Source organism: Cicer arietinum, chromosome 6 (genome assembly GCF_000331145.2).
Source record: "Cicer arietinum cultivar CDC Frontier isolate Library 1 chromosome 6, Cicar.CDCFrontier_v2.0, whole genome shotgun sequence".
In the NCBI taxonomy this organism is placed as follows: Eukaryota; Viridiplantae; Streptophyta; class Magnoliopsida; order Fabales; family Fabaceae; genus Cicer; species Cicer arietinum.
In genome coordinates this window covers 21,562,663-21,585,027 of record NC_021165.2, presented here as the reverse complement: position 1 = coordinate 21,585,027, position 22,365 = coordinate 21,562,663, and the positions used below count along the sequence as shown (strand labels likewise).

Genomic DNA, 22,365 nt, shown 5'->3' with positions numbered 1-22,365 from the left:
AAATATAAACGAAGCTTCCTATGAGGGGGTTCATCTTAGTGGGGCAAGTGAAGCATATAAAGATTATTTATTTATTTAATAAAAAATAGAATACAAAGGCATTACATAATTAAAGAATTTTAGCATATAAAATTAATTTAATTTCAATTGAAAACAATTAAATATTTCTAAATAAATACTAAAACTATATTTACACATGTGTTGTCATAGACTCATAGTAGACCTCATGTCCCAAAGTTGCGATATGTGAAAAGCTAGAAATTGTAGCTTCAACTTAACTGCAAATCACAGTCGGTTTCTGATATTGAAACAAACATATGGTAAATAATCATGGTTTGAAGAAGTTGGCTTTTAAACCTTTGTCAGCTAAAGTCCTTATAGCAGCTGCCACCATAAAAACACCAAGAAGCATCCCTAATGAACCAAGTACAAGGTTGAAGCACCAAATTATACCCTTTGTACGAGGTTTCTTAATAGCTAGCCACATGAAACAAGGGTATGCATATGTTACGGGCACAAGTGTGATTCCACCAAGTAGAGCAGCTAGGCTTGGCAAGAAAGGGAGCGCAACCGCTACAAAAAATGCTAACCCTCCAAAGAATAATCGAAAGCATATTCTCACCCATTGTGGGCATTTCTTATTCTTTATGCTCGTGTATCTTAGTTCTAGGTTGTCAAAAACGGGCATGGCATACACTTGGAAGCTACACAAACAATGTACTATCACTAGAACATATATTGCACCCACTGAGAATTTTGATAATTGATTTTTGTGAAATTGTTGGAACCCAAATAACAATCCTCGACCATGTATCTGAAAGGAACATTCATACGCAAACATAAATGTTATTTATTTAAAAAAATGTACATTCATTAATATAAATATAATAATATATTGTTTGAAATAAATATTTTTTGTTAGCACGTGTGCTTGCCTGATTTCGATATGCCCAAAATCCGACAATTGCGAGGGGAAAAACACACATCGCAATGAGTATATATGAAATGGTCACTCCTCTACGCATCAATTCTTTTGATGTTTCCTTTAAATTGGAAGGTAGTGTCCCCTGCGAAACAAAAATCCAAAATAGAGTTTTAATATAAAAGAATATCATATTGCAATTTTTAATCATAGTAGTAATATTATATATAAAATGTAGTTGAATTTGGATATGATGAAGCGTATACAATTGAATACTATATAATAATATTATTAATTACTTGCCTGTATTTCTAGCACAACATTGTGACCTCTGAAGGAAAGCACAATAATCCCAATAGCATTGATAACATCACTGATCTTCACGACGGTTGATTCTTGTTGTGACATCAATGTAGTGTAAGACACTCCGATTGGTCTACCCTTAAGAGAAAGTGACCAAAAGAGTGTGCAGTAACTAATTGCAGTTACAACACCCACCAAAGAAACAGCTGCCACTGAGTTGAGGTTCGGAAGTTGAGCAATGAGAATGGCCAAACATGTAAATACTAAGAACCACACCACCCCGCTTGGCGCGTGTGCCCCACACATCTCCCCATTATCATTTTCACAAAGAATCTTGAATAACATCTTCATGGTCCCACCACCGGTAATTATAAACATTACGCATGTACCTCCTGATAGGTACATTACCGGAAATAATACTGCTATTTTCCCTAATGTTGAACCTAAAAATTAATATGCAACCATTAATTTGCATATTGTATTAGCCTCTCTTTTGTCACTTTGGAATTAGTGCTAATATGCTTGTCAATTGTCATATATATACAGTGACATATATAGTGCTAATATTCTTTTCAATTTTCTCTTTTCTATCTCTCTTGTCTATTTCTCTTAAAACAATTTCAGAGTAGTTCACTTCATAAATTTAAAATTTTTTAATTTGTGATAATTTAAATATTAACTTAAAAAAATTATATATCTAAAATAAAAGTTATTAAAATACCGACAAAAGAAATATGTATATAAAATAATCATTCAAAAAGTATATGTTTATGCTTCAACAAAAACTAAAACTATTTGTATAATAATTTTATAAGAACTAAAGTATATTATTTATAAAGACAATAAACTTTACAGACCGAACTGAGTGTTTTTCAAGTGGGTATATAAGAAAATGACTTCAAACTAATTATGAAAAGGATGGTTGTTATTTTATAGTACCATATCATGACTTGGTTTCAACTATTGTTTGGCATTGTGATAAAGAGTAAAAAAACAAAAAACAAAAAAAGGATTAGATGTGACCACGATATTAACTTTGTCGGTTAATTAAGAGTATGATACATAAACTCTATTTAGTACTCCTCCTGTCATTATTTTAAAAGGAAAAGTATTTTTACGGTTATTAAAAAAAATTAATTGTAATAAATTTTATAGTATTTGTATTAATAAAATTTAAATTTGTTTATTTGTTAGTTAAATATTCAACTATATATATTAAATATTTTTGAATTAAATAAATATCATATTATGGATAATAACATTTTTTTTTATAATAGTGAATTATTTTTGCTCTTATAATAGTTCGATATTAGTAAGAAATAATAAGGAAATTGGGCTTACCAAAAGCAGACATTGCTAGGAAGAGGTATCTACTGTGGCGAATTCCAGAGACAGATTCATGAAGTTCAGTTAGGAGAAATATGGTATAGAATTGCCAAATGAATGCTATTGACAAACACACACTGCCCCATGCCCTAAAATCATTGATGAAATTATAAGGCAAAATGTAACCCGTGAGTAGATATTTTATCTATACTAATTACAAGAAAAAAGATCTACTAAAGATCTTAGTGTATAAAAATTTAATTATGTAAATAATTCTATTTTTTTTTTAATTTTAAATTATAGTAGTCCATGGTGGCGCCAGCTTGACCTAATAGAGTACTTTGAAACTGAATTGGCTTTGTTCATTTTTTTTAATATAGCCTGATGTAGGTCTTTCAGCTAACTACGTTGTTAATTTGGTATAGTCAACATTAGATAAAGTTTTTCAAAGAGAAATGAAATTTAATTAAGTGTCGCGTGTTTTGCTTTTCTAATTTAATATACACAGCCTCCAGCAGTATACTAATTACTAAAGACCTAAGGGTCACAAAAAAAAAAAAAAATATTGAAGACTAAAGTCTCTATTCGTCGATGTTAAAATTTGTATCGTCGGATTAGACGGTGTTAATTTCTTAATATATTTAAATGCAGGAAATCTCTAACTCCAAAGAAATTGTTGTCAAATAGAAGAAGTGTGTGTGAGATTTATAAAATATTAGCAAACTGTGTTAATTCAAAATTTTATATTAAATTTATTTATAATCAAACTGTAAATATAATTATCAAAGAGGCTATCGTAATCGATAGAAACTTTTAAACCAATAGATATATAATATATTATTTTGAAACATGCTTAAAAATAATAATATTGTTGTTTCATCAATAAACATACAATTAGTTTTTGAAATTGTTAAAAAAGATTCTAAAAAGTTATGAATCTAACTCATTATTTTATAATAAACAGTATAAATCATACCTAATTAAGTAGTAGTATTATTCGTATGGTTTGTGGTATAATAATAATTATAATAATGTTGAGTAATATACGTACCGACCAAGAGTGGCAAAGGCAAGAGGAAGCATGAGAGCTTGAAATGCAATGTTGGAATCTAACTCATTATTTTATAATAAACAGTATAAATCATACCTAATTAAGTAGTAGTATTATTCGTATGGTTTGTGGTATAATAATAATTATAATAATGTTGAGTAATATACGTACCAACCAAGAGTGGCAAAGGCAACATGAAGCATGAGAGCTTGAAATGCAATGTTGGAATTAAGAATATGAAAAACTGCAAAATATGTATTACCATTTCTAGATTCAGTTAGAGGAAGCCACTCATCTTTTGGATGTTGAATCTGGATTTGGTCACTAGGTGATGAGTGGTTAGATTCAGTAGTGGTTGGATCAATTTGTATAACAAATTTTGAATCAGAGTGTTGAAGCAGAGCTAATTCTGATATCAATTTTTGAGATTCATTCGATTCTCCCATAAGTACGTTATTGGATATAATTACTGAATTGCTTTGGACTTGTGAAGATGAAATGAAATGACAGTGTTTGCTTTTATATATAGCGTGAACAAAAACATTCATTCAATTCAAATCCCAACGTGTGGCTTCCACTAAGCTATTAAAGGAATTACGTCTTGTTGCTGATCTCATTGCATAGCATGTAAATGAACTTTGGTTGTCTGCGGTCACAAAACTCTTGTCTTCACATGGAGTCTCATGATCTCGATAAATGGATTGGGATCGAATGATTTAGATTTTTACGTTTAAAATTTTCATTTTAAAAAATTAATATATGATTTTAAATTTAGAATTTTTTTAATATTTGTCGAATATCATAAATCGTATGTCTACACCTAATCAAATTACATATAAACACAAGACAATTGAAATTGAAATTTGTTTCTATGTTGTACTATGTTATTATTATTTTTATTATAGTAATAACATTATATACTAATAAATTTTGGAATTATATAATATTTTGTGGTTACATAGTAAATCAATCATGATCTTAATAATTGAGATTTTCTATTAGAATGTGCAATGTCCATTTTTGCAAACTAGAACCTTAGGTATGGAATTCAAGTATTAGGAAAAGTGTAAAATATATATATCAAAATAGTACATGGGACAATTTTATAAGCAAATTAAATTAATTATGTGCAGTGTCCATTGAGATAAAAATGGACACCAACATCAAATTCTAAAATAAGAAAAATTAATTATATACTATAAGTGCAAATTAATTTTACCTACACTAATATTTAATAATCACTTTTGATTATATTATTCTATTTTATGATCGTAGTTGTCTTCCTAAAATAACTAGTAAATCAATCACTTAAGTTGGTTGTCAATTTAAAATGATTTACAATTACAATGTATATCTATTAAATCTTTAAAATAATTACAAGAAAAATATTATATTATATTATATTATATTATATTATATTATATTATATTATATTATATTATATTATATTATATTATATTTATTTTATGAAAAATAATATTACATATAAAACAGTAATTAATTTAAATTTTAGTAATATATTCGACATTTAAAATAGAATATTAACAAAAATATGGTTAAAATGCATTTTTAGCCTCTAAATTTTAAAATTTGACGATTTTAACCTCTTAATTTGAAAGTTACAATTTTAACCTTTTAACTTTTGCTTTTTTGCAAATAGTTGACCCCTTTATTTTGACTCGATCAACACTAATGTGATATTTACTTTTTTTTTTGTGTGTATAATTACACGAAATATACAACTCAAAATTTATTTTTATTTTAAATTACCAGCTCATTTTTTTTTTTACATTGGCAACTCTTTTTTTCATTATTTTTTAAAATGTCAACTTGTTTATTTATTTTAATATTGTCACTTTATTTATTTAATCTTAAAAAAAATTGTCAAGTGTTCTATTTTATTGGTAGTTTTTCGAGGAAAAAAAACAAAATTAAAGAGTTAAATATAATTTTGTTTTATTTTCTTTTATTTAATAATTGTTTTGCCCTTAACTTTATCTTTTTATTTAATTCATTTTGATACTTTATCTTTTGTTTTTGTCATTTATTTTTTGAAATATTATACAAATTTATTCTTTTATTAATGACTAAAATAAATATTATTTAGAAGATAAAGGACGAAAATAAATTAAAAAATTAAAGGAGCAAAACAAAAAATAAATAAATAAAGGACTAAAATGAATATTAGGTCAAAGATAAATAATCAAAATTATTTTTTGGCCAAATTTTAAAAAATGAGGTGAAATATTATAAAAAAAATGAGTTGGAAAATTTTAAAAAATAAATAAATGAACTTACAATTTTTTTTTTTAAAAAAAGTTAAATGAATCATATACTCCTTATAATCATAAAAAAAAATCATGTATTCTTGATCGAGTAAAAATCAAGAGATCCAACCATTTTCTAAAGAGACTAATGTTAAAGGGTTAAAATTATAACTTTTAAAATAAAAAAAAAAGTTAAAATTGTCGGATTTTAAAATTTAAGAATTAAAAATGCATTTTAATTTAATAATGTTAAATAAATATATTAAAACAACGATGAAATAATGTATTCGGACGTTTTCCCGTAAGGCCGCTAGCGTCTACATATTTTTGTTAATACTGAAATATTGGACCAGTTAGTTTTAGATTATTTTAAAAATGATTTTTATAATATTTTTTTTTTGGAAAAATAATTTTAAAAGTAAAACTTCAAACGCTTAAAATATAATTTTAAATATTTTATCTATTTTCTATAGTTTTTTTTAGATGATAAAATTTTAAAAAATTATTAAAATAAAAAGATATTTTGAGAAACTCTTCATAAAAATTATTTTTCAAAGATATATGTATTTTTTATATAAAATTAAGATTTTTATCATGTTAAAATTTATAATAATAAATATCTAAATTATTGAATGTTAAAGTTACGTTTTTTTAATTAATAATAAATGTTCTAAAAAACTTCTATTATTTTTAAAATATATTTTTTTAAATCAATTTTTTTTTATATTTACAAATGATTCCGTAATTGCTTATCCGTAGGAAAAACTTAAAGCATAACCAGAAAGTGTGAAAATTGACTTATTAATGCGTGAGGTGAGGTTACACCAACAACTTCAAAGTTCCTATAGTGGAATTCCAGTTTCCAACACGGCTCCTAAACTAGTAGTTTAAGCTAAACAGTTCTAAAAAAAAGATACTATATTAAATAATTAAAGAATGATAATAGAACTTTTGAGAAATTAATGAGTACATTTGAGGGTAGAATTACCCTTTTCACGGAAGCCGCCTCATCTCAACTCTAATTCTCTTCCTCTTACTTTATTTGACAGACGTGGCTTATAATTATTTTTTAGTTTAATTAAATTATTTTATATTTTATTTTAATTAAAAAGAATAATTTTTATATAAATTTAGTTTTTTTTTTATGATTTTGTGGCATTTTTTAATTTTTTATATTAGTGTAGTGTTCATTTTTATTTAGATAGACATAAAAACTTTAATGATTATATATTTCAATTTCAAAATTACATATTTAAAAAATAAGTATTTGAGATACATTTGTAGTATATTATTTGAATGTTATGAGTTTATTACAATTCTTCTGATTACTTCTGGGTATCTTTTGACAGGTCACCTTAAGAACTTAATTGCCATTTTTGTGCTGTTTTTGTGCAATATTTCAGTATATTGTCAAGTATTTCAAATTTTCAGTTTTATCCTTACAAATTTTAGTAGTTCATATTCTTTTGTTAACTAATTCTCTACATAAAAACGTACAAAATGATTGTTATGAAATTCACACGCATTCTTATGTATCATATTTTTTGTCCCTCTGAAAAGAGCATCATTCACTTAGACACTATCACAATGGTCCATTGCAGTTTCTTCATCACTTTTCATTTTCTCTTTTCAACTCTAGCTTTTCATCTTCGACTATCACCATTTCTTTTCATTACAAATCGAAGTTCAATCTTCACCACTGTTTTGTTTTTTTTTTTTTGCTTGATATATGCAAGATTTCATTTACAAGAGACATTTTTTCCAAGCATGGATTTCCAACAAAGCAAAAAATTAAAGTATCAAAGTTTCCAAACTTTCATATTTTTTTATTGTATTTATTTTTTTAATTTCCAAGGATTCACATGTTTATGGAAATGCATTTTTAACCGAAACTAAGAATAAAGATTCGGTATAATAGCTTCCTCCAAAATTTTATCTTTCATCCATTTTTTCATTAAAGGTTTAATTATTTAGAAGTTTTCACCGTTACAATTTTGGAAGCTTCCTTTTTCTTATACAAATAACTTTCATTTTTAAAGATTCTATTTTTACAAAGCTTCTATTTTTTAAGAAATAACTTACAGTATTTTTAGTCAAAATTGTGAATTTCTTCAAGCTAATAAATGGGTATATAAACTTACATTTTTAATACTAGCAGATTGCATTTTTTTTTAAAGTTTTCATTTATTTCATTCAATATGTTTCAGTTTACATATGTTTTCTCAAACAAGGTTGTTTTATTTTCTTGTATTTGTTTTATCAAACAAGGGTTGCCTCATTTTTTACTGCATATTTTTTTCATCTAACTTTTTTTGCTCCTCAAAACCCAAATTTAGATATATTTTTTTATTGTTGTAAGAAAAATAAATGTGAGTTTTTTATCGCTCATGAGATGTTTAACCCAATAAACATTGAACTAGATACTCTTATTTGTGAGAAAAAAACATAGTACATATTCAATGAATACACGTCTTTAATAATTATTATATTTAGGTAAGATTCATACATTTTTAATATTAACATGAATAAGTATTGTTGAATGAAATGATATAAAATTATTGGTATCAACTATTTAATAATTATTATTATAAGAACATGTCATTGTAAGAGATATCTTGTCATATGATTTAAAATTTTAAAATAAAATTTATATATATTTTAATTACAAAGCATTATCATTAAATTAAATTAAATTATAATATAATATATTAAGTGATCTCATATAATATTCTTAAATAATTATTATTGATGAAAAAACAATCCTATATATAACTTAAATAATCAAATTATGAATGGTAAAAAGTTAAAATTTCATATATAGTATGACATTGACATAAATAGGATTTAAAATATTTTGTTTAATCACAATTAGTTCATTATGTCCTATAATAAAACAAAAGATTTATAATCACTGGATTTGTATGGAAGTGGTTGGTGCGCAAAGTATTCGTAGTATCGAGTTTTATTTTTATAAATAAAAAGAATAAATGGTTTATATTTTAAAATTAAAAAATAATTTAATAATAATATATGATATATGAAAATAGTTAGTTCATCGAACCCGATCTTCCAAATTAATATTTCATTAAAATAAAGTGTTTATGATTATGTATAAAGATATTCTAAAGAAATAGTAATTTTATAAAAAAAATTCTTGTCAAAATACTTTTAAGATATTGATTAAAAAAATTTTAAGATATTAATTTAAAAACTTTTATTATATGCATTGTATAAATAATATTTTATTAAATATTTTTATATTGATAAATCTTTCATATATGTAAGAAACGGCTCTAATATATGTAGTATTCATAAAAACAGATACTTATTTTTATAAAAAACACAATGTACAACAATTTAAAATACATTAATCACACCACCTAAACAAAATAAAAATAAAATATTATAAATATTATGAGATTAAATAATATAATCACAAACGATTATTTAAAGAAGCAACCGGATTAGTTAATATAACTAAAGACGCAACCGTATTCTCTATATATACATACCTATAAAAATATACTATGACCCAATATGAAAATATTCATTAGTGATTATTGTTGAATCGGTATGAATATATATTTAATAGTAATTATCATTAATTTGTTATAAAAAATATAGTGTTAAAAAATATACGCATATCCAAAACTTTTATGTCAAATTTTTCAATTGCTTTGATTTGTTATTAATTCTTTTATTATATTATATTATTCATCAAATTTTATTCGATTGTAATTGATATGGTTTTTCCTAATATATATAGTGCATTGATATTGTTAAAAAATTATATTCTACCTAAAAGAAATCACATTTTTCTATTTGAAAGATTGAGATACACAAAGATATTATTAAAAAATAAAGTATTTTACGAATTCACATTAATTCTACACGTTATTTATTTATTATATTTTTTAAATTGTGATGATTACTTCAGTTTATAAATTTTTATTTGAAAATATATATACCCACAATAGATCTGTTCAAAAGTATTTGTAAAATGTTGAAGGCTAAATTACATTCGTGGTCTCTTAACTTAATTTCAGATAACGTTTTAGTCATTTAACTTTTTTTTTTTTCTTTCCAATTTCAATATTTTATCTTTTGAAATAATTTCAATTTTACCCTTTAAGTGGGTTTCCGTTAAGGCAACGTTAACAAATTCCCTCATCCGTTTTCTTCTCAGTTTTCTTCTCTTTCACATTTCCAAATACCTTGTTTGGTATTCTCCTCTCCCACTGATTTTCCTCTTCTTGTTTTCTTCTTCCATCCATGAACAATCATATTCACGGTTCCCAAAACTCAAAATCCATGGTCGCCTCATGTTCAAATGGGTCAAATACACATTCCTACAACTATGATTCTTTCGTTTCTAATTGAATTCGTGAGCTTCCAAATTGTGCTTGTGGTTTGAAACCTGTGATGCGCACAGTGACAAAATGGGGTCCGAACAGAGGAAGAAAGTTTTGGGGTTGTAGGAATTTTGTGGTAAGCAACAATACCTTTATGGTTTTCGATATTTTAGTTGAGGTTGTTAGATTGGATTTTGGGATTTTGTTTTTCATACTGGTTTTCTCATATTAGGGTTTTAGATTTATGGTTTTTTGGTTCAGATTAGAAATTTGTTATTCGATTCTTGTTGGTTTGTTATTGATGTTGTCTTTGTTCATCAATTGTAGAGTTATGATATTGAATGTAGATGCAATTACTTTGTTTGGGATTCAGACTATATGCCTCAAACACAACATAGAACTCCACCACAGATACATACACAATGTTTAGAGTGCCTCCAAAAAGAGTTGGAGATTATGACTCTTAGGAATGTTATTTTGAAGATGCATGGAGATCACAAGCCAACCATTATTAAAATGAAGTTGCTACTATTTTTATGCGTTTTGTTTGGTGTAGCATGTGTTGTTTTATTATTGATCTTAGCTCTAAAATGAGCTTATTGTAGTAGATGTAATTTACTTGAAGTTGATGTAGTAGATTTGTTGTAAGTATGTTGTTATGATAGAGTTTGTTGTATGGAATTTGGAACTATTAATGTAATTTTCTTTTGCATCAATTGTGGCTCCAATGTTCTTGGTTGTTATTTCTTTAATTATTATTGTCAATATAATGTTTGACTTGTCTGCAGTTGTATTATTAAACATTAAATTTAAATTGATGAAAATCAGAAAGTCAACATGGTGCTATGAATCTCAGAAAATCAGAATTGAGATGCATAATCCATAATTCTGCTTCATTCATAATTCATTTCCTGCATAATTCATTCATTCATTCATAATTCTGCTTCAGGTGGTACAAAATGGCATACAATGATCATAAATCATTTCCTGCATAATTCATTCATTCATAATCCATAAATCTGTTTCAGGTGGTACATTAAGGCTCTAGCATCATCATCTTCAATGACAGTGCCAACTTTTTCTGCATTCCTGTTATCTGCATTTCTGCAAACTTTTTTCATCATTCCTGTTACAAATTCAACAAGCTTTGCATTCCTGTTACAGATTCATGAGGCTTTGCATTTCTGCATTCCTGTTACAAATTCAACAAGCTCTGAATTCAGAACTATTAATGTAATTTTTTTTCTGCATTCCTGTTACAAATTCATAAAGAAAATCAGAAAATCACCATCTTCTGTTTCAGGTGGTACACAATGACATACAATGTTCATAAACCATTTCCTGCATAATTCGTTCATAATCCATAATTCTATTTCAGGTGGTACAAAATGACATAAAATGATCATAAAATGACAGAAAGTGCTTGACTAACAAAAAGTGATCATAAACTGATCATACACCAACAAAAATTGTTCATAAACTAAAATAAACTAACAAAAAATGATCATAAATTGATCATAAACTAGCAAAAAGTGACAGACCCTAATATTACAATTTCCATGTTTTGAACTTTGGTCTAAAAGTGCTTGAATGAGCTTGAGCTTGTGCAGACTGGGACTGAGCTTATGCAGGATGGAACTGGGCTTGTGCAGGCTGGAACTGGGCTTGTGCAGGCTGGGACTAGGCTTGTGCAGGCTGTGACTGACCTTGTGCAGATTGTAGTTTCCTGGGTCTTTCTCTGCGTTTGACAGGTTGTGTGGGTTGGTTTTCTTGGGTCTTCCTCTGGTTTTGATAGGTTGTGATTGGGCTTGGGCTTGGGTCTGGACAACTTGACTTTGGGCTTGAACAGCTTTAGTTTGGGCTTGACAAACTTCAGTTTGAGTCTGGCTTTCTTGGGTTTGGCTTGGACATGATGCCTTGTTATGACCAGGTTGTTTACAGTTGGTGCACTTACTTGACATCCCTTTCCTACTAATCATTGTCGAGTCTCTATTTTTGTCATCGCCATCTTTGTTCGTTGACCTTTTGGGCCTTCTTGGAAGCCTTCTTGATGGTGGTGGTAAGACATAAGGATATGGAGTTTGAGCCCATACATTTTGTCCATTTTTTGGGTAAATAATAGGTCGGTAACATGCCGCATATGTCTCTCGCCTATAATATGTTGAAATCAAGTCTTCTGGATCTTTTTTTATGAAGTTGCAGCAACAAACTGCATGGCAGTAGGGAATTCCAATGAGCATCCACTTCCTACATGAACATTCTCTATTTTCCAGCGATACCACAAACTTGTCTCCTGTGTGGTTGATGTTACTAACTCCAAATATATTTTCACCAACATACCTTGTTCAATAACAATAACAAGAATTAACACATGATTTCAGAACATAACATAATCATACCATAATCAGAACATAATTAACACATGATTTCATAACAGAATCAACACATGATTAACACATGATATCCGAACAGAACAGAATCAGGCAGAATCACACCATAATAGAATCAGGCAGAATCAGACATAATCAGGCAGAATCATACCATAACAGAATCAGGCAAAATCATACCATAATCAGATTTCAGAAAGAATAGAACATAATCAGATTTCAGAACAGAACAAAACAAAACAGAATCAGGCAGAATCATAACATATTTCAGGCAGCTTAGCATAAAAAACAGATTTCAGAACAGAATCATAGCATAATAAACATGTTTCAAAACCGATTCCATGCAGCTTAGCATAAAAAACAGATTTCAGAACCATATAATTAAAAAACAGAACAAAACCAAAACATAAAAAACAATATGACCTACACATCCACATTCTTGATAATTCTTGTTCCTTTGCTAACTTTTTCTTGATTTGAGACAGAACAGAACAAGTGCACCTTTCTAATGTAGTTCTATTTTTTGTCTACCTTTCCATTAAGTACAATTTGATGTCTTTAAGCATTGTCACTATGGTTTTCCCTCTAGGTCCAATTATGACACTATTGAATGTCTCTGACATATTATTGACAAGCACATCACATTTAGAATTGAAACTGAATCTTGACTTTGACCAAAACCTTGGTGGAATCTTCACCAAATATTTGTAGGCCTCTTCGTTAACCTTCCTCAACTCTTTCATTTCTCTTTCCCATTGTGGAGGATATGTTGACTTGGTTGCCTTCCACATCAATTCTTTAAGTTTCTTCCCTAGGTACATTTTTCTGAAGTTGTTATAGAGGTGTCTTACACAAAACCTTTGTTCAACCCCAGGAAGCAACTCATCCATTGCAGGAAACAATCCCTAACATAAACAAGAGAAATTAACACATATAAATAAATTAACATAAATAAACATATTAACATAAATGAATAATGATTAATTGAACTTAAATGAATATCTTTTGCTGATCGGATATAAAAGTGTAGAATTTGCATGTTTGTTGTCCACCCAAGTCATTAATTAATAATTTAGGAAACCAAGTCCATGAATCTCTTGTCTCACCTTCAACTACAGCCACAACAATTGGAAGCATTTGGTCATTTGGGTCTCTACCCACAGTAGCAAGAATCGTACCCCCATAATACCCTTTAAGGAAACAACCATCAAGACCAATTATTGGTCTACAAATCAGGAAACTCTCTTTACATCCATTAAGGCACATATATAGTCGTTGAAAACTTGGTAAAAGGGATCTGTCCACATAATCAGTTACCTCTGAATTTGTAGCTTGGACTTCTAACTTAACAGTACTCTTTGGATTTAATCTTAATAACTCATGACAGTAATCATACAATCTTAGATATTCCTCTCTGAATGATCCATCAACCATATCAATTGCAACCCTTCGTGCCCTGAATGCATTTATCTTACTTACTCCAACATTCCACTTTTTATGAACCTTGTTAGAAATATCTGTAATTTTTATGTTCGAATTCTCTTTAACTATTGAGTACAATCTTTTCCCGAGCCAATTTGATCTCATAAATTTGACCTTATACTCTCTATTACATGAATGTGTGTCGACTAGTTTCCTAAGTTGCCATGTATCTTCATCAGGTAACTTTGCACAATAGGCAAACCACTCACAACCTTCCTTGCATTTAACTCTCACTCTTAGTTTGTCATTTTTTATAAACTTCAAATCCCTCCCATTATGAATGGCATATATTGTCGTAGCCTCCTTAAATTCTTCTTTACAAGTGAAAAGGGTTCCTAAAATCCACTTATAATCTTCCATTTTTTTTTGGCATGACAAATAAAGGATACTTCTCATTTTCTTGTGAATCATCACTCAATAATTCCTCTGTAAAATGCTCTTCATCAAATAATTTCTTCTCACTTTGCATTTTATGTTCCTTTCTATTTGAAGCTGAATTCAAAGTATCATCACTTGACACATTGGCCTCTTCATCTTCTTAGGTCTCCTTTTTTCTTATTGGTACTTTCTTTTTTCTTTTTGTTAGTATTAGACCCTTTCTCATTTGTACCATTTCTCTTATCAATTTCAACTTGACACTCAGTTTCCTTACCACCTACCCTTCCTTGTCCTTCAAGTCCGTCACCACCTATTTGGACCTCATCAAACCCATCATTCATGGGAAATTCATCATCAGAGTCTCCAAAAATTACATTAACAACATTATCTTCACCGTCAGACTCAATATTGTCTTCTGTTTGGGTTGCATTTTGGGTTGGTTCATGTGTATCATTTCCTACTTGAGCAGCTTCTTGAGCCTCGGTCTGCACATTATCCACATGTTGTGGGATTGTTTGGGTTGGTTCATGGGTCTGTTTAGCTTCATCTTTTTGAGTCTTAGTCTCCACATTATCCATAAATATGGGCTGAGATACATGATGAATAAGATACAAATTCACTTTCCCATTAGCTTTGGCAAAATTTACCATTTTCATTGCCCCAATGTCATTTTCCAAAAACTTTTTCTCACCATACACCTCATACCAAATACTAATAACTTCAGGATACCCCCATTTATTTAATAATATCAAAAATCTCAAAGTAACTCCACCTGTCAGCATCACATTTCAAATTTGAAACTTCACATTGGTACACTTCCATTGTGTCATCCAAAAAATACCCTCCATGGTGAACATCGATGAAAAAGACATCCATTCTGCTTTTTTTTACATTGAAAACACACAAAAAAACCCCATTAATAGAAAACTATAATCAAATGGTAGGGACCACAAATCTGACCCCATAATCTTAGAAAAAGAGGAAGGAATATGTATGTGTGGACCACAAACCCTTGACCCAAATAAACAACACATGCAAGAATAAAATCATTCAAAAATAAACACATGCAAATAATAAATTTCATAAGGACCCAACTAAACCCTAAACCTAAACCCTAAAACAAATCAGATCACTAAATATCAGAATCCATAAACATGTTACCTTTCTTCTCCTCTCAATGTGGGATTACGATTTCTTGAAGCTTGACTCTGATGGTGTGTTCTTCGATTCCTTCTAGTTGTCGTCGAAATTGATTTACGATTTCACAGAGATGAGAGAAGAAAACGCGAAAAGGAAAATACGAAGAAGAAAATAAGAAGAGGAAAATAACAAGACGAAAACGAGAAGATGAAAATCAGTGGGAAAGGAGAATACCAAACAAGAGATTTAAAAATATCAAAGAGAAAAAACTGAGAAGAAAACAGATGTGGGAATTTGTTAACGTTGCCTTAACGGAAACTCACTTAAAGGGTAAAATTGAAATTATTTCAAACGATAAAATACTGAAATGGAAAAAATAAAAGTTAAAAGACTAAAACTTTACCTGAAATTAAGTTAAGGAACCACGAATGTAATTTTGCCAATGTTGAAATAAGTTACAAGTAATTTTTTATTCAACCAAATGTTATTTTATATGTATTACCGTGGTAATTTACAAAGTAAAAGTTTTATAAATCATATTTTATTTCAATTGAAAACCACAAAGGTGATAACCAAGTGGTCAGTTATTATGTTTAGAATTTAGTACGAATGATGATAAAATTAAATTAGTGCGGATTTCATATAATATTTACAATTTTTTTAATATATGTTTATTTTTTTTGTCACAATATGCGTTCCTCACTCTCTGGCATCTGTGCTCGCCTGTGCTATTCCAACCTATTTCCATCTCTTCTATCTCTGTTCGTCTCCAAATTTCAATCCATCTCTCAATTTCGTTCACCATCAGAATTGTTTTATTACTTATTTTATTATGTCATTGTTATCAAATTGATTAATACTTATCTCTCTTTTCTTGTTACAATTGTCGAGTGAATCAGTGAATGGATAAATGTTTGTGAATGGATAAATGTTAGTGCTGATAGATGTTTGTTGCATATAAGGTGTTTGATAATATGCACTTGTTATAATTGTTGAGTGAATTAGAGAATGAATAGATGTTAGTGTTGATCAATGTTTGTTGCATATAAGGTGTTTGATAATATGCACTTGATACAATTGTTGAGTGAGTCAGTGAATGGATAGATGTTTGTTGCATATAAGGTGTTTGATAATATGCACTTGTTACAATTGTTGAGTAAATCAGTGAATGGATAGATGTTAGTGTTGATAGATATTTATTGCATATAAAGTGTTTGATAATATGCACTTATTACCATTGTTGAGTGAATCAATGAATGAATAGATGTTATTGTTGATAGATGTTTGTTGCATATAAGGTGTTTGTTAATATGCACTTGTTACAATTGTTGAGTGAATCAATGAATGGATAAATGTTAGTGTTGATTGATGTTTTTTTTTTGCATATAAGATGTTTGATAATATGCACAAATCAAGTGGTTCTATTTGTTTGATAATACGCTTGTCACAAGATGTTTTTTGATCATTGATCACCAAACTTAATGACTCTCTTTGTCTCTAATTTGTGATTATAACTATGATTTGTGCATATTATCTCTAATTTTTGATCGTGACTCTGATTTACTTGTAGTTGTGAGTTTGATTTATGACTCCCTTTTTAAGTTATGTAGTTAAATTATTTGATTCTCTACTTTATATTTATTACAATTTAATTTTTTATTATATAATATTATTTATATATTTAATTTTTATATTTTATAATTTTATGTCCACCACCTTAAACTTTTTAGTCAACTTCTACCATTGACTATTGCTAGAACTATCAATTAGTTGTGAATTTATATTGTCCAAACTTATATTGGACAAACTTAAATAATAACATACTACGACTCGAACTCATTTTAAGCATAAGTGTTCTACTAGTTAATAATTAAAAGAAATTGATAAAATTTGTCGCATATATAGCGTAGACAGTTAAAAAAGAAATAAATCTTATTTGAATTGTTATAAGTTATCAAATAATATGCATAATAATAAAAGGAGAGGAGAAAACAATATACAAGATAAATAAAAGTAATACTCGAGAAGACACTGCGTGAAGACAAAAAGGAGTGCCCACAAATGACGAAATATAGAAGTTGTACCACAATAAGTGTTTGGACCAAATATTAATCCTTCTTTTAAGAGTTTTTATTCTTTTCATTTAATTTGATGAATACTTTTATTTTTAATTTGATTTTTGTTTATTATAATGAACAATTAAGCTCTATTTTTTATAGATCTTGTAATTGAGATACCCTTTTGTCATGTATGTTTTAGTTTTATGTTCTAGTTCTTATTTGAATTTCTATTTTGATTTCAATTAATATTGTCCTATTATTTTTATCGAGTTTAATTGCTATGCACTGCAATTAATTAATGGACTTATATGGTAATTGAGATTAGAAATTATTGTATAACCAACCTTAATTTTAGTTTTCCAATTATTCAATTTTTTTGTGTTCTATGCTCTCTCGAAAAATAATAATTAATGGTAGAGTTACTTTCGACAAATCCTAATTATAAAATGTTTCTTAATAGAGATGATGAATACTACTATAATTAACTGATACAATTGCAAGGTTTTGAGTTCGAATACAAGAGGTGACATACAACCTAACAATATCGAAATTTGTCAGTTGAGCTATAATTTAAGAACTAATATACATTCTTTTAAATAGAAATAAAAATGTTTTAATGCACTTCATGTTTTCCTATTTTGATTGAAACAACAACAAAAATTTGTCTAATGGTAAATTCCATCATAATAACTCACACAACTGCGAGATCTCGAGTTCGAACTGGGACAAGACGTTCAACTTAGCAATATCGACATTTGTCAGTTGAGTTAAAGCTTAAGGACAATTGAAACAACAATTTAATCTTCTTATTTCTAAATTCGAGTTTTTAATAATATATTTAATGATGTTCATACAAAATATAATTGAAATAAGACTAAGATGCCATGTAATAACATATTTTTTTAAAGGTCATGTTACATATCAAATCAAATGAAAGTAGAACTTAAACTTGTTGACATATTAATTTATTTACAAAAACTTACACGACTCACGAATTGAGTGATGGTATAAATTTTTGGAAAAATATAATGCAGTAAACTTTTAAACAAACTTTTAGATTTTATTAGAATTTGAATGAATACATGTCATACCTTCAAAATCAATGAACTTATACCAGACAGTAAGTCGGACTCATGCATAACATTTTCAAAATAGATCAAACTCATACCTTGCAAATATAATCCGACTTAACCTATTTTGACCCCTAAGTTACATAGCAAATGTTGATTGATTTGTTGTTGATGAATATCCAAATATGCTTGGCATTGAGTACTACTAGTTAGGGACACCAAAACTGCTTCGTCCAAATCCTTAGCTGCGTTACCTTGGACCAATGTTATTAAGTACTTAATTACTTTTGCATCGAAAGGCAACGTAAGGGGCATATTGGTACAAACACCAAATTCTTCTTCTGCCAATTTGAAGAGTTGTTTGAAAATATTGTTTTCCAAATACACCAAAGGAAGTACAAATCGCATTTTATCAGTGCTGTATATAACAAAGTGACCCTTCTTCTCTGCCTTTGTCAAAACACTGCAACTCTTTTGTGTAACTCTTCTCTCCCTTTGCTCTATTGCATGTTTATGCCACTTCCTAGCCATTTGGATTATTTTCTTTCTACTAATCATTCTTTTATTTCTTTTAAAAAAATACAGGGAAGTTTATGAGGCAAATGTAGAGATTGATGAGAAAGAAAATTGTAAGTACCAAAGTTCACTGCAATGCAAAAGCTAGCTTTTATAACACTACTAGATTGTACACCGTGTTACGCACGGAACAAGACCATGTGTTTAATATGTTTTATTATTATTTTAAGGGATACACGTGTTTTGTTTTGATTAAATTAAATTCAATAATTTTAGACATAATCAATTAAATTTTAAGCATAATTGCTTTGATGGTAATTTAATTTAATTTTATATAATACTTCAATCATTTTTTTTTATTATTTATTAAATTTTAAGTATCAATTTGATTATTTATATTTTAAAATGTCAATAATATTATCCTTTCGTTACATAAATTTATAAAATTCATCAAAATATTTAAACAAAAATCCATAAAATTCAATACAAATTTCAAGAAAATTTATGTATTCATCAAATGCATAACTCAAATTTCAAATAAACTCATATTGTCATCTCTAACAACATCAAATAAAAAATAAAAACATAAGTTTATTTGAAAATTTGAGTTATGAATTTGATGAAATTTGATTTTATATTGAAGTTGATAATTAGTTTTATGCGTTTTGTTTGAAAATTTGGATGATTTTTTTAAATTTTTATAAAAAAAAGTATAATAAATATAAAAGATCTAATTGTTACTAAAAATTAAATAAATGACCAAAAAAAAAAAAGATAAAAAATTAAAATGTTACTTGAAATTAAGTTAAAAAATCACAAGAATAGTCATGCCTAAATTTTAAATAAATTAAAAAATACTACATCAAAAAATTTATATCTATCTCTTTATGTGGATTTAATTTTATGAAATAAATAAAATGTAAAATGAAAAAAATTAAAGTTTTATCGTAACAAATTCGTCATTAATTATAATGTATCTAAATTTAATTTTTTATTCGATAATTAATATTACTAATTTTTTTTTAAAAAAAAAAATATTAACTTTAAAAAACCAAATCATAAATATTTACTAGACATTCCCAACACACAAATCGATAACACGCAAACCAACAATCTTTTTTTGTGGTTATTAAGTTTACAACATCAGTAGCCTAGGATGTAATGCAACAGATGTATCTATATGACAAAATATAATTGCTATGTTTGAATAATAAACTCCCTAGTCTAAAAGGCCAAATTCCTATGCAATTTAAATTCATTGATCAAATATGGTCCACGAAATACATTCTTGTAGGAGAGTTTGGACATGTTTAAATGATTATCACCACTGCCATAAGAATATATATAAGAATCGATAAATACTAATATAAATATTAGATTGAATATTAAAATTTAATTATATTTATAATTATGTAAATTATTTATATTTATATTTATTATTTATTTTTAGAAAATGTTTAACAATCCATTATAAAAAAATCATATGATAATATTAATATTTAAATAATTTAAATAATTTAAATTTTGATTTGTTTTTTTAGATACCGTACGCAACTAAACTCATAGGTATCTAAGATATGAACTTCCCCTTAGCATCCCCTCCCACTTTAAAGGGACTCAAAAACCATTGAAAGATATAAAACCTAAAAATATAAAGTTGTTGGTCATTTTAGTTATTTTGGTGAAAAACATGACCAACTTGACCTAAGCAATTCATCTAATTTTTTTTATATTAAATAGGGTGAACTTGATTTGTGTCAAATGAAGAGATTGACACGTTGTGCAATTTCGACAATTTAGTTATGTTTTAGGTTTTTAATTATAATTTGAATACATCTAATTTAAGTTATGTGTGATTTTAGTCTTTTTGATTATTTTTAACACTTCTAGTCTATAAATTTGAACATATTAAATTATTTTAATTTTTTGAAATATTATTTCACTTAAAATTAATCAATTAAAATACTAAATTTAACTAAAACTAAAAAACCCCAAAGTTTTGTTCTCTTGAAATTCTAATATTTCATACATAAAATTTCAAATTTTTTAATTTTAATCTTTTGTTTTTATTTTATATATTAAATCCATCATCCAACCCAATTTTTTTTGAAACTTTAAAGAACTTATGTGAAAGACAATTGACGATAAAAACATACAATTTGATTAATTTTTTAATTATAGGTATTAAAATTGGTTGAAAAAAATTTGAGGAAACAAAATCAAACCTAACTTAAACTAAAGATTAAACGTGTAATTAAGTTTAAATAGTATATGATGTTCCTAAAGGAATAGACTGGTGGAATTTGTCACAATTCAACAAGATGCTTTTATGCATTTGTGAGTGTGTCCACTTGTGATATGGTTTTATTGGTTGGAAGATGGGATTGGAAGGTGGACAAGAACCATAGGAAAAAACATACATACATACATACAATGAACAAAGGGGCTAGAAGTGCAATCAAATTAATAATGAAGCATGTGCGCATGCCTTAAATTACGAAATTTGTAGGCATTCCATAGTCGTTACAGATATATATGTGCCAAATTAATTAAAAAGAGTTGGGGAACGTTGGGGGCCAAACTGTTTGTGAAGTACTAAACAAAATTTCCAAGGCAACAAACCAAAATGTGAACTACTTTTCGTTGCATTAGAAAGATGTGGATGTGATCTCTATACAAAATATTTTGATCAAATAATTGCACAAATGGAGTTGGATTTGAATCCACTTGTCTCATATTTTTTATGACCACAAGTAATATCACTTTTAGAACTTTTTACTACAATTTTAGATAAAAATCATGAGATGAAAATAAAGAAAAGTATAATAAATAATTATTTTAATATATTAAAAAATATATAAGATTTATATAGTCAATGAGTAACAATTAGTTAGTATAACTAACTATACTAATCACAACAAGAAAACAAGCCATTTGTGAGGGCTTTTACCCTCACAAATGGCTATAATCAGCCACAAATACAACTTTTGTGAGGGCTTTTGGCAGCCACAAAGGAGCTGGTCACAAAATTTTGTGAGGGCTTTTGCAGCCACAAAGTGCTAGAAACAGATTGAAATTTGTGGGGGCTTTTGCAGCCACACACGACAACAC

At 27.6% G+C, this 22,365-nt stretch overlaps 2 protein-coding genes across 2 annotated transcripts; both read right to left on the bottom strand.

Moving 5' to 3' along the window:
* Nucleotides 1-328: 328 nt before the first annotated feature.
* LOC101502377 (lysine histidine transporter-like 8) lies at nucleotides 329-4,048 on the bottom strand. The gene is made up of 5 exons (XM_012717242.1): nucleotides 3,774-4,048; nucleotides 2,567-2,700; nucleotides 1,226-1,668; nucleotides 936-1,067; nucleotides 329-814 (listed from the first exon to the last, which is right to left on the bottom strand). Exons 1-5 carry the CDS (start codon nucleotides 4,046-4,048, stop codon nucleotides 329-331), a joined length of 1,470 nt encoding a protein of 489 aa, XP_012572696.1.
* Nucleotides 4,049-11,350: 7,302 nt separating this feature from the next.
* On the bottom strand, nucleotides 11,351-14,450 carry LOC101502048 (uncharacterized). Its single transcript, XM_027335267.1, has 4 exons — nucleotides 13,725-14,450; nucleotides 13,140-13,513; nucleotides 11,928-12,561; nucleotides 11,351-11,413 (listed from the first exon to the last, which is right to left on the bottom strand). Exons 1-4 carry the CDS (start codon nucleotides 14,448-14,450, stop codon nucleotides 11,351-11,353), a joined length of 1,797 nt encoding a protein of 598 aa, XP_027191068.1.
* Between the last annotated feature and the right edge of the window lie 7,915 nt (nucleotides 14,451-22,365).